Raw genomic sequence first — 12,041 nt, 5'->3', positions numbered from 1 at the left:
CTGGAATAACAAGAACATTGCTGTGTCAATTGGATGTGTGTAGTCCAAGTCCTGTCGCCCATTAAATCCTGAACAAAGCTGTGTTGTTGATGCAACAGACCAATGCAGCTATTTCTCCTAGAATTTGCCATTCTGTCCAGGTAGCCCTCACCTGGATGGCCCAGGCTAGCTGGATTGTACCAGATCTCAGAAGCTGAATAAGGTTGGCCCTGATTAGTATTTGAATGGGAGATTTCTAAGAAAGTCCAGGGTTGCTATGCAGAGGTGAGTAACAGCAAGACACTACTGCTCATCACTTGCCTTGAAAAACCTACAGAATCGCCCTAGGTCGCCTGTAACTTGACTAGGGTTGCCAGTCTCCAGTTGGGGGCAGGGGATCCCCCGGTTTGGAGGCCCTCCCCCCATTACAGGGTCATCAGAAAGCGGTGTGAGGGGGAGAAAGAAATGTTTGCTGGATGCTCCATTATTCCCTATGGAGACCAATTCTCATAGGGTATAATAGATAATTGATCTGTGGGTATCGGAGGGTCTGTCTGTTTTTTGAGGTAGAGGCACCATATTTTTAGCATAGCATCCAGTGCCTCTCTTCAAAACACCCTCTAAGTTTCAAAAAGATTGGACCAGGGGTTCCAATTCTATGAGCCCCCAAAGCAGGTGCTCCTATCCTTCATTATTTCCAATGGAGGAGCATTTAAAAGGAACCTGCTCCCATGAAATGTGATGGCCAGAAGTTTGCTTGTCACATCCCCAAGGTCCCCAGATATTTCTTGAATTGGACCTGGCAACCCTAAACTTGACAGCTTTTGCAACCACCAACAGGTAGCAGAGCCTGATTTGCCCAAGAATCCCGCTCGTCAAAGGACTCCCTGGTCTCAGGGAGGCATAGCCCAGGTGAAGAAACGGATTCGGTAGTTTCCGTAGCCTTCCCAGCCGAAGCCCATTCGGTTTTGTTTCCGAACTTCCCAGTTTCGGATGTTGCTGCATGCTGCTCCCCCGCCACGAGAAAAAGGGAGAGCGAGAGTTAGTCACGCCCTTTTCTCTCAAAAAGCTCCGCCTTTCCATCTAGTTCGACCAATCCCATCTCCTCTAGGGCGTTCGAGTCTTTCCGTACACCGTGGGAAGAAAGTCGGCTCGGATTTCGGGTATTTCCGCCGAAGCGGTTGAATGACCGCAACGAGGCACGCGAAGCAGCTGTTGCCGCGGAGGCCGCTTTCGGGTGTTTCCGGAAGTCCCGCGGAAGTTCCCGAAGCCCGGCAGAGGCGGCCATGTTGGGAGCCGCCGCTGAGTGAAGCCAAGGGGGAGCGAGCGGAGCTCGGGCACCGGCGAGGACGGGAAAACGGTGTCCGAGCCCGGCCGTGGCGGCGCGGCGGGACTTGGGCGCCTCTGTCTAAGCTTACACTCCCTTCGGGGCTCGGCTTTTCCCCAGTTCGGGATTTTCGACCGGTGCGGCCTAGTCCCAGCTCCTCATCCCCGGTCTCGCGTGATCCATCAAGCCGGTCAGCCTTCACCAAGACCCGGATCGGTGACGACCCCCTCCATGTGTAGTCGGTGCTGGTGCTTCCAGGACCTTTATTGAGCCCCCTTTTCTCCCCATGCTGGTGGCTTGGCCGCCCCCGTCACCGTGAGGAGGAGAAAGAGGAACCCGACCCCCCTTCCAGCTGGGTCAGGGAATAGGAAGGAGAAGGAACTGAGCAGCTGGGGGGAGACCCCCTCAGGCCTTGCCAACGGGAGCCATGTCGAACAGCGGCCGGAGCCCCCTGCCCACCGTCAATGAGAGAGACACGGAGCAGGTAATGGTTGGACGGGAGCCAGTGTGTGGATTGTGTGGGGGTGCTATGGGTAAGTGTGGGGCTCCTTCCACCCCATGTGCCTTTCTTGGGATGCCACAGTGGAGGAGGTAAGGCGTTCCTGTGTCTTGAAGAATTGCACGGAAAGGAAAACCTGAGCAGATGTGTGACTTCTCTTCTCCCCGGCTTCCCAATCTCACAGTGCTGGCGTGGGAAAAAGCTTGGGGCTGTCATTGTCTTTTTGCTGGTATGGCCCCTGTGCGTTTTGATACTTTCACCCTGATTCGGATGCCAGAATGCAGAGTGTGAAACTGCCCAAGTCAAAGGATAAACTGATTCACCTGCTACATCAGTGTGTGTAATCAGATGCTGCTAAAATATATATATATATATATATATATGGTGGCCAGTAGCATGCATAGCTTTTAAAGTGGAATGGACATATGCTTTTTTTTGGGGGGGGGAGAGTTGTCAGTTGTTATTAACTGTCATGAATAAAGGGAGCCTCCAGGTTGAGGTATAGTGTGTCTCTGAATACCAGCTGCTAGAGGGTGAAAAAACTGAAGGGGGCTGCCGCTTTCCTGGGCTTCCCGGTGGCATCTGGTTGGTCACTGTGGAAACAGGATGCTGCATTCAATGAACCTTTGATTTGATCTAGGAATACCCTTACATGTCCATGGCCAAAGAAGAAAATGAGGCAACTCTATGCTTTTCCCATCCTAGTGCTGTAGAAACAGAAGAAAGTTGAACCTGGCTGGGTTCTCCCTTCCCAGACACTTTTAATAGTACAGGTGCTGATCATATAAGGTTGCTACCTTAAAAAAAAAACACTGTTGCTGCTTTCTTTCAAAAGCACTCTGGATGTGTGGACATGGAGCATCTGCTTCATGCCAGGAGAAGGAGCTTCCGGTGTGAATTTTTACTTGTTTAGGGTTGTTGTCAAAACAGGTAGGGCCAGTGAGACAGAAAAGTGGCAAACTCAGGTGTGTTTTGGCGACAAGGACTAAGATTCACAAGGTGTCCATGAGGACAATCCTTGTGCCAGTTTGGTGTAGTGGTTAAGTGTGCGGACTCTTATCCGGGAGAACCGGGTTTGATTCCCCACTCCTCCACTTGCACCTGCTGAAATGGCCTTGGGTCAGCCATAGCTCTGCCAGAGGTTGTCCTTGAAAGGGCAGCTGCTGTGAGAGCCCTCTCCAGCCCCACCCACCTCACAGGGTGTCTGTTGTGGGGGAGGAAGGTAAAGGAGATTGTGAGCCGCTCTGAGACTCTTCGGAGTGGAGGGCGGGATATAAATCCAATATCTTCTTCTTCTTCTTCTTTTGGCCCAGCTCTCCCTTCAAATGACAGGTGAGATGGTTGTGTGAGCTTCTTTCCATGGTCACATTAGTGGCAAACAACTTCCAGGTAACAAGCTAACACCTGGAAGGGGAAGGAGGAAAGGAGTGGTGTCCTTCTGCACTTACACCTGTCTGTGGCATAGGTGTTGCTTTGGAGAATGACTTGGGAAACCATCAATTGGACACAGGATTGAAAGACAGGGACTGAATCCAGCAAAGTTGCAGTTGAATGCACTGCTGGTGGTTCTTTCTCTGACCCCCTTTCCGAAAAAATATTACTCTGGAAAGTTACGGAGAATGAGGGTGGCCACTGAGTGGATGTCTACATTGTGGGCGATCTTCTTCCCCCCCTATCTTCCCCTTACAGTCATATATGGGTGGGGAGGGTGACTCACTTGCTTGACAACTGAAGAACAGCATAAAGGAAGGAAGCAGAGTCTAGGGCTGGAGCATGTGGGTGAGGGAAGAGCCATCCTTTGCCTCAAATGCCCAAGAACTGTGTTGTTGAGACAGATCCCTGTTTGGGGTTCCGGCATTAGCTGGTGGTGATCTGAAGTAGATCAGAACCCACCTGCATGAAGAGGTAGACGCTTAAGGAGACCCACGTGGTTCTCTTCTACTGACCTTTTCCAAATTGCTCTGGGACAGGGAACTGCTCCTGTCTTCGTGCTTCCTTTTGGTTTTTAATTTGGCCCAAGAGAGTTGATTGCCGGTGAAGTAGGTAGAAATTCGCACTCAAACAGATGAGCTACGCATACTTGGGTGCGTGGGGTTTGATGTAACCCAGATGACGCTCTGACCATGACCTCATCTTTCGGAAGGATGCAGTCCTGTGCATTGCTGATGCCTCCCTTCTTATGACTCTTCCCTTAAGGGACTGTATCCTAGAAGTGGAAGTACCTCTTCAGGTATGTCCTTCCCAGGTAGAGATACTTGTGTGGTGATTTGTGGGTTCTTGAGCTGTTTGCAGTGAACACAGAACTCAGCTTGTATGCTGCACATTTATGCATTCAAGCCACTCCAGATATGTTCTTTCGGTAATCTTACAACTCATTACAGGACAGTATCCTTAATTCCATATTGCACTTGAAGGGTGAAGGCTGAGGTTTGCCTAAGGCCACCTACTGTGGCTGAGGTGTGGCGGGAATTGGGATTTGCTAGCTTGTGCTGCTAGCCATGTCTGGGGTTTTCAGAGGATACTTAATCTGATGATTTAATTACTCACGGACACACCAATCTCCTCTATGAATCTAGACACCTCTTTTCCATAGTGAATGGGCAGTTCAGCAAGGAGTTCACTGGGAGGAGCCACAATGCTCCCTAGTTCTTGCTTCACCGGCAGGAAGTCCCAGTTTCCACCTCCAGCATCTCCAAAGTGAATCTTGGGTACAGATGTCAGGAAACACCTTTCTCTTCCTAACTTCTGAGATACTCATTGCCAATTAGAAGAGGCAATAACAAGCAAAGGGGGAACCATTGCTCTGATTACCCAAGGCAGCTGCTGCTTCCAAGCAGTACTTTTGAAGATCAAAGTTAGCAGAATCTCGGGTTAGGCCTTAAAATATCATGCTGACGTACACTAGAAGTGTTTCTGGCCCTAACCTGCCACAGTGGCAGCCGTGCAGTGTACAGACTGGCTCTGCATATTTGCTTCCTTGTACAGATTCATCCCTTGGGCAAACCAAAGTTTGCCAAACACATAGCATGAACAGTGGCAGTAGAGACTTTACTTCTGAGTTTATAGGTCATGTAGGAGACCTTTATATATACTGTCACCTATGTAGCTTGCCCTCTGCTGGCCTTCCAAGCAATTTGGGGGGGGGGGAGGGGTCACGGTGTGAAACAGAATGGCAGTTTAGATGGGCCACTGGTCTGGTACAGGAGTGCTTTTTTGTTTTTAGGTCTGTCGACTGGTGAGGTCCGTCAGCATTATGAGGTTAAGCGTGCAACTGAGGAATGATGACTTTTTGGTGATGGTGTCATTGGTGGGGGGGATTAAATTCTTTCCATCAGGCTCACTGTGGTCCAAATTAGGTTGTGGTTGCATTGGTGGTGGTAGAAGGTACTGTCAAGTCCCACCCAACTTACGGCAACCCTGTAGGGTGTTCAGGGCAAGAGCGGAGCATAGAGGGCTTGCCATTGCTTGCTACTTGCCGGTTTGGCGTAGTGGTTAAGTGCGTGGAATCTTATCTGGGAGAACCGGGTTTGATTCCCCACTCCTCCACTTGCAGCTGCTGGAATGGCCTTGGGTCAGCCATAGCTCTCGTAGGAGTTGTCCTTGAAAGGGGCAGCTGCTGTAAGAGCTCTCTTAACCCACCTACCTCACAGGGTGTCTGTTGTGGTGGGGGGAAGGTAAAGGAGATTGTGACTGCTCTGAGACTCTGTGATTCAGAGTATAGGGTGGGATATATATCCAATATCATCATCTTCTTCTGCATAGCAAGCCTGGGCTTCCTCGGTGGTTTCCCATTCAAGTACTAGCCAGGACTAACCCTGTGTAGCTTTCAGGATCTGGTGAGATCGGGCTAGCCTGGGCCATCCAGGTCAGGAGTGCTCCCTTGTGTCTCTGTTCGATGGCCCTTATAGTAATGTACTGTTGCTATATGCATCTGCTTTACAGCTTGTGTTTTGCAGGTCTGAGACACTTGCTGTCTGGGTGTTATTCTTTTAATCTTATTTTACACATGGAACTGTGCATGCCACTTGGAGCATTCTACTGGAGCCAGATATAGTTCTTTTAAAAATAAATCTTCCAGTAGGACTGAGCAGTAAAGATTTGCCCCACAATTAACCCTTCGTAGGTGCTTGCTTTCCACTCGTCCGCTGGGCTGATGCGGAGCAAGATTCTCCTGAACAGCACGAGAAAATATCCCCTTTGCCTGTTACAGCTTCCTCTGCACTCTGCCCAAGGAAAGGTCTTCTGTTGACTCTCTTGCATTCCTCCCACTGATGTTTGCGTGACAGCCCACGGAACAAGCGCTGGCTCAGTGCAGAGAAGAAGAAGAAGAAGGAAAAAACCCCCCTGCTTCCCACCCTTTTTGACTAATTCATTCCTGTATGTGCCTATCCTTCTCGTTATCTTCCTGTTCTCGTGGGCTCGTCCTCCCGGCTTCCGCAATCTCTTAATTGCGTTGGTGGGGGTGATGTAGTCTTCTGCTGAATGAAGGGGGAAGGGATATATTGAGGATAAGGTGGGCTGTGTAGATGGATGCTAAAAATTGCCATCGTACTTAGAAAACAAGAATCGATAAAAGAGCCCAGGTCTTGGGGGAGGGTGCGCTTGACCCCAGAAGCAACTCTTCCATGCAGCATAACAAGGCAGTTGCTTGAGGCAGTGAATTTGGGGCACCATTATGGGCAGCAGCGTGAGAGATGGAGAGTAGGGATGTGCAGCTAAAGCGCCATTTCTTGGATCTGGAAGATCCAAAATATATCTCTTGTTTTCCAAGTTGCAAATACTAATTTGATATTTGGATCTGGTGGGGGTTTTTTTTGGGGGGGGGTGCTACTATTAATCTCCTTTATTTTCTATGGGGAATCTTTCCAGAGGGCTGGAGAGGCTTGTTTTTGACCAAATTGTACCAGTATTGCAGTGGAGTTGCTGATAAAAAGGTAAAGGCAGTCCCCTGTGCAAGCACCGAGTCATTACCAACCCATGGGGTGACATCACATCATGTCATTTTCTTGGCAGACTTTTTATGAGGTGGTTTGCCATTGCCTTCCCCAAACAGCTACACTTTACCCCCAGAAAGCTGGATACTCGTTTTACCGACCTTGGAAGGATGAAAGGCTGAGTCAACCTTGAGGCAGCTACCTGAACCCTGCTTCCACCAGGATTGAACTCAGATCGTGAGCAGAGCTAGTACTGCAGCTTACCACTCTGTGCCATGGTGTTCTTGGGGTTGCTGGTACCTATCCTTTAAGTAACCCCCAAGTTTCAAGTGAATTGGCCTCTGGAGAAGGTGCCTCCAGTCACCCTCCATTGCTTGCTGTGGACAAGGAATCCCATGCTTTCTCCAGGGCAAAGAATAGCCAGACACAAGAGGAAGAAAGCAATCCTTGGCCAAAAGCATTTCAAAGGTAACAGAGCCAGCAAGCCCCAAGAATCAACGCAGAACCCGGGAATCCTGGCAGAACTGTGGGACACTGTGAGAAGCCCAACACAACAAATGTACAACCTGAAAATCCAACACAGTGTCAAACTGGGGAATAGTTCAAGACAGCCTGATTAGGAAGCCTAACAGCCTGATTAGGAAGCCTAACAGACATAAAATTAGAGAAGTTGTGCCAGTGGACAACCTGAGAATCAAAGGTTACATCAAATCAGAGAATCTACTGCAAACCTGACAAAAACGATGCCTTCAAAGACTACAGTGTCGCAAGACTAACACAGTCAATTTAGGAATGAAAGTGAAACCAACACTGCAAACTGATACCAAACCCAGGAAGACACAGACTGGGGAGGAGGGGGATTTCTGGGATTTTTCAGGATCCATTCCCAGTATCCTGGAAAATCCTAAATATCATCCGGAGACTGGAATATATCTGGAAAATACAGATAAGGTATTTTTTTTTGATATAAATTTGGACTGTGTATATTCAAGTGTACATCTCTAACGGAAACATGATCTACTCAGATGTTTTCCAGCTCAGCCCTCTTTGAAGTGAACAGGAGCCTGTCTTGGAAGCTAAGCAGGGTCGGCCCCAGTTAGTACTTCAGTGGGAAACCAAGGAAGCCCAGGGGTTGCTATTGCAGAGGCAGACAAGTGCAAACCACCTCCGTCTCTCACTTTGAAAATCCTGTGGGGTTGCCATAAGTTGGCTGCGATTTTAGGATTTTGGCACCAAAAAAGGCTAGGACAGCTGTGTTTTGCATTCATGGGTTCCTAATCACCTTGGAGGGGTTTTGTGTATGCTTCTGTTCAGCCAGGTGGCCATGCCAGTGATCTGCCAAGCATCCTATGAAGTACAGCTTGCCTCCCTATCCTCAAAATATGGGTCTCCCTAGATCCTTTTGCGTGCTGCTTACTTGCCCTCCCTTTTCTAAATTTTTCAGCCAGAAAATTTTGTATGAAGACTGGGAATCGCTTCTTTCTTTGGCCCTACGATTGTTTTCCTTGATGGAGCATTTGTCCCGCTGTAGTCAGTTCAAACTGCTCCCTTTAAGAAGTGCCTTCAGTTCAGACTCTTCCGTCAGTTCCCCATTTTCTTCTTGAACATGACTGCATTTTTGGCATCTTGTTTATGTTGGGTTAGTCTCCACCAAGTGAACAAGGGGCCATTGTTGCTTGCTGCCCAGGACTTGCTTCTTGATTTTCTACATGATACCACCTCATATTCTCTCTCTCTCTGTGTTCAGATCCCTCCTCAAAGCCTAGTCTCCCTCTGACAGCTTTTTGCTTAACCTCTTTGGTGTAGCGGGTTTGTGTGTTGGATTAAGACAGAAGACGCCTTGGTTCAGCTCTTACTTAGCCACCGTGTATCCTTGGGGCTAATCACTGGTCCTTATTGCAACTTCATAGGATTATTGTATGGACAAGAAAAAGCAGGTGAAGAGAACCAGGTACACTGCCCTGAGCTCCTTTGAGCAAGCTTACTTCAGCAGCCCTTGTGGTCCACTGCTCTCCCGGAAACAAATAGGCCTGGTCTGCCCTGGTCATAATGAAGAAGAAGACTGCAGATTTATACCCCACACAGAGAGAATGGTGGGGTATAAAACTGCAATTCTTCTTTTTCTTCTCTCTGAATCAGAGACTCAGAGCAGCTTACAGTCTCCTATATCTTCTCGCCCCACAACAGGCACCCTATGAGGTGGGTGGGCTGAGAGAGCTCTCCCAAAAGCTGCCCTTTCAAGGACAACTTCTGAGATAGCTATGGCTGACCCAAAGCCATTCCAGCAGGTGCAGGTGAAAGAATGGGGAATCAAACCCGGTTCTCCCAGATAAGAGTCCGCACACTTAACCACTACACCAAACTGGCTCCCAAGATCTGGGCACTGGAGCCAGAGGTGCAAAATTTCCAGTGCCCAGATTGCTTGGGGGGGCGGGGCTGAGAAGCCTCAGGCTGTCCATTTTGACCTCCTGTGACAATAGGGGATCAACTACCAGGATGTCTGATGGTCCCGGCAGATAGATTCAGAGGCATTTGGAATTCTCTCTCTCTCTCCCCGCCCCCCCCCTTTTTTTGGCTGCCAAATCACAGCTCACTTGTGGCAACTCCATAGGGTTTTAATGGCCAGAGACTGTTCAGAGGTGGTTTGACATAGCCTGCCTCCACATCACGACTCTGGTCTTTTGTTGAAGGCCTGCCATCCAAATAACTAACAAGGTGTAACCCTGCTTAGTTTCCAAGATCCGGCAAGATCGGGCTAGCCTGGGCTATCCAGGTCAGGGCTCTTTAGGAATTCTCTATTAACAATCCACATTTTTTCACTTTAATCCTTCCTTGGGCTTGGAAGTGGTAGGCAGCTCTCTCCTGCATCAACAGGGCACCTGTGATATTTTCTGGTTAAGCAAAATTAAAGGGGGAGAGTCTGGATTCCTGGAGAGGCTTTTCCTCTCTTGAGCATCGATGGGTTCCTTGCTTCCCTTTCCTCAAGTGTATGCATGTGCTTCTCTTGAAATTTCCATCACCACCCCTTTTCCTCCTTTTCTTTCCTAACTTGGTGTTTCTTTAAATGTGTTATTGGGTGGTGGCCCAGGAAGAATCTTTCGGGGGGGGGGGGTGGCTCTGCTCAGTAAGTTGAAAAGTGGGATATAAATAGCTGTTTCTCCTGGGAAGCCTATTGGGCCTCTCTGCTTCTTGAGTCTGTTTCTGTTTTAGTCTAGACATTTTTGTTCACAGAGGGTTTTTTTTTAAAATCCAAGTTATTTCTCGGTAACAAAATAGTTTATTCATCCTTGGGCTGCTGCTATTTATAGGCCATCTATATGGACGTTTGCCACTTAAACTTTTGATTTGAACTTCCCTCTGAGCAACTTTCTCGAATGGCAGCCTATTGCCGATAACCAAACAAATCTGTTTCGGGGCTTCAGACACGAGGAGTGGGCTTTTGCCTGGAATTGCTGCTAATTCTTTGCAAGCTTGTGATCCAGGCAGACTAAATTGCAGCTGAGAGCAGACCTCCCTTACTTTGGGGCATTACTTGCCTATTTCGTTTTCTTTCTTTTTTCCTTCTGATGACGGGGAAGGTTCTGGTTCTCAAGGATCGAGCTGAAGGGTGGGGCTGGACGAGGTGCAGCTATTCCGGTTCTGCGAAGGCTGGTGAGCCTCTTGTGACGTTCTCACCAGATTACAGGGGAAAGGTGGAAGGGATAGATAGGGACGGCTACTCGAAAAACGGCAACTGCAGCACACAGGCCTGGCAGGCTCCGAATTCCATCCCGATGAGCCTCCACCCACTAGCTTTGCTGTCCTCTTCTCCGGTGAGTTTCCTCAGACCCTGGGGGTCAGCAGCCGTTCTCCCCTGGGGCAGGGTGGGGCTTACATACCACCAACAGCTGCATTTATTTCACTTCTCCCCATCAGATAGCCGTCACCTTTCCCGCGCCTTGCAAAGCGGGGAAGCCTCTAATTTAGGAATTTTTTTTGGACTCTTCCCTCATGTGCCAGTGCCTACTGCGTGTCATAGCAACGAGGCCTGGTGAGGAAGGCTTAGCGTGGAGATGAGGCAAGTAGGATGCGGGACTAAATATATCTCTAGCATCCCTTATGTTTGGGGCAGCACAAAACAGAAGAAGAACGTTTTGAGTCTTGAGCCCCCTAGTACTTTTCCTTCTGAACATGTTGCTTAACTGTGTTTTTCAGCAGCAGGTTTTAAACAAACATTGGGGACGGGGAAAGAATTCCCCTCTTTATATCAGTAAAGCCCCCTTGTTTCGTTTGCTGTGCTCTGGGGTTTCTTCAAAATAACGAAATCTGGCTGGCTTTGAATCACGACTGATGTAGAATAACAGGAGAAACTCTCTTTCCTTCTTTACTTCATCCTGAGTGGGCTGGAGCAGTAAAAACTGGAGCAGATAAGCTGTCTGCTTCAGGCAACCTAGTCTGGTGAACTCCTCTTCTCCCCTCCCCTTGAAGCTTCGAACTGTGTGGGAAACTCTTGGGTCCATTTCTTTGGTTTCCTGCTTAGAACAGATTAAATTTCCTTCTTGGTAAATCTCTTCTTGTTGGGTGTCTGTGGTGGCAAGTGGTTTGTTCAAGTGCCCAAGGCATTTGAAATCTCCTCGTTGGGTGTCTGTGGTGGTAAGTAGTTTATTCAGGTACTACCCAGGCGTTTGAAAAGTATGTGTGTGTGGCGGGGAGAGATGGGGATGGGCGAAGTCTTCCTTCTTTTTTCCTTGGATGAAGTTCTTGCGTATTCAGACCCAGTCCCTAAACAATACAAAACTCCCTGTTTAACAGAAGTGCCAAGGAGAACTGGCCCACTCCTATCAATGATTCCAGTGCTTTGGATCTCTCCAGAATATTTCAGATAAAACTGTCCTGGGTTTGCACACTGCTTGTTAGTACTTAGTAGTATCCTGTGAGGTGAGACCCTACATTGACCTGCTTCCACTCCCTTTCAGCTTTTCCATAGCCTCCCTCTTGTCATAACTCTGCAGTACTTCTTGTCGTCCCCTCTGTGAGACTGTCAGGCAGGAGGCTTGCAAGGCCGTAGTTAAAGAATACATGCGATCCTTTAGGACAGGAGTGGCCAAACTGTGGCTCGGGAGCCACTTGAGGCTCTTTCACACATGTTGTGTGGCTCTCAAAGCCCCCACAATCGCATTGGCCACCTTGTGGAAGACATTTCTCTCTTTAAATCACTTCTCCAAGTGATTTAAATGCATTGGAGAATTTATTCTTTGTGGCTCTCACATTAAGCACATTTGGCCACCCCTGCTTTAGGAAAAGGAAGTAATGTGGGAATTGA

General features: G+C 48.6%; 1 protein-coding gene across 10 annotated transcripts in view; it reads left to right on the top strand.

Annotated features, from left to right (window-relative positions):
- Window positions 1-1,650: 1,650 nt before the first annotated feature.
- MARK2 (microtubule affinity regulating kinase 2) overlaps window positions 1,651-12,041 on the top strand; it is a 181,829-nt gene continuing 171,438 nt past the window's right edge. For 9 of the 10 annotated variants that reach the window (XM_060254812.1, XM_060254782.1, XM_060254797.1 and 6 more), the window contains exon 1: window positions 1,651-1,790. In XM_060254812.1, coding sequence (XP_060110795.1) covers window positions 1,734-1,790 — 57 coding nt within the window. In that variant the 5' untranslated portion in view covers window positions 1,651-1,733. Of the gene's footprint in view, window positions 1,791-10,431; window positions 10,552-12,041 lie in introns of those variants that run through there. The other variant, XM_060254758.1, reaches the window with a different exon arrangement.

This window comes from Heteronotia binoei, chromosome 1 (assembly GCF_032191835.1).
Source record: "Heteronotia binoei isolate CCM8104 ecotype False Entrance Well chromosome 1, APGP_CSIRO_Hbin_v1, whole genome shotgun sequence".
Lineage (NCBI taxonomy): Eukaryota > Metazoa > Chordata > Lepidosauria > Squamata > Gekkonidae > Heteronotia > Heteronotia binoei.
The sequence above is the reverse complement of the archived record's forward strand: the minus strand, read 5'-3'. Positions and strand labels throughout refer to the sequence as shown.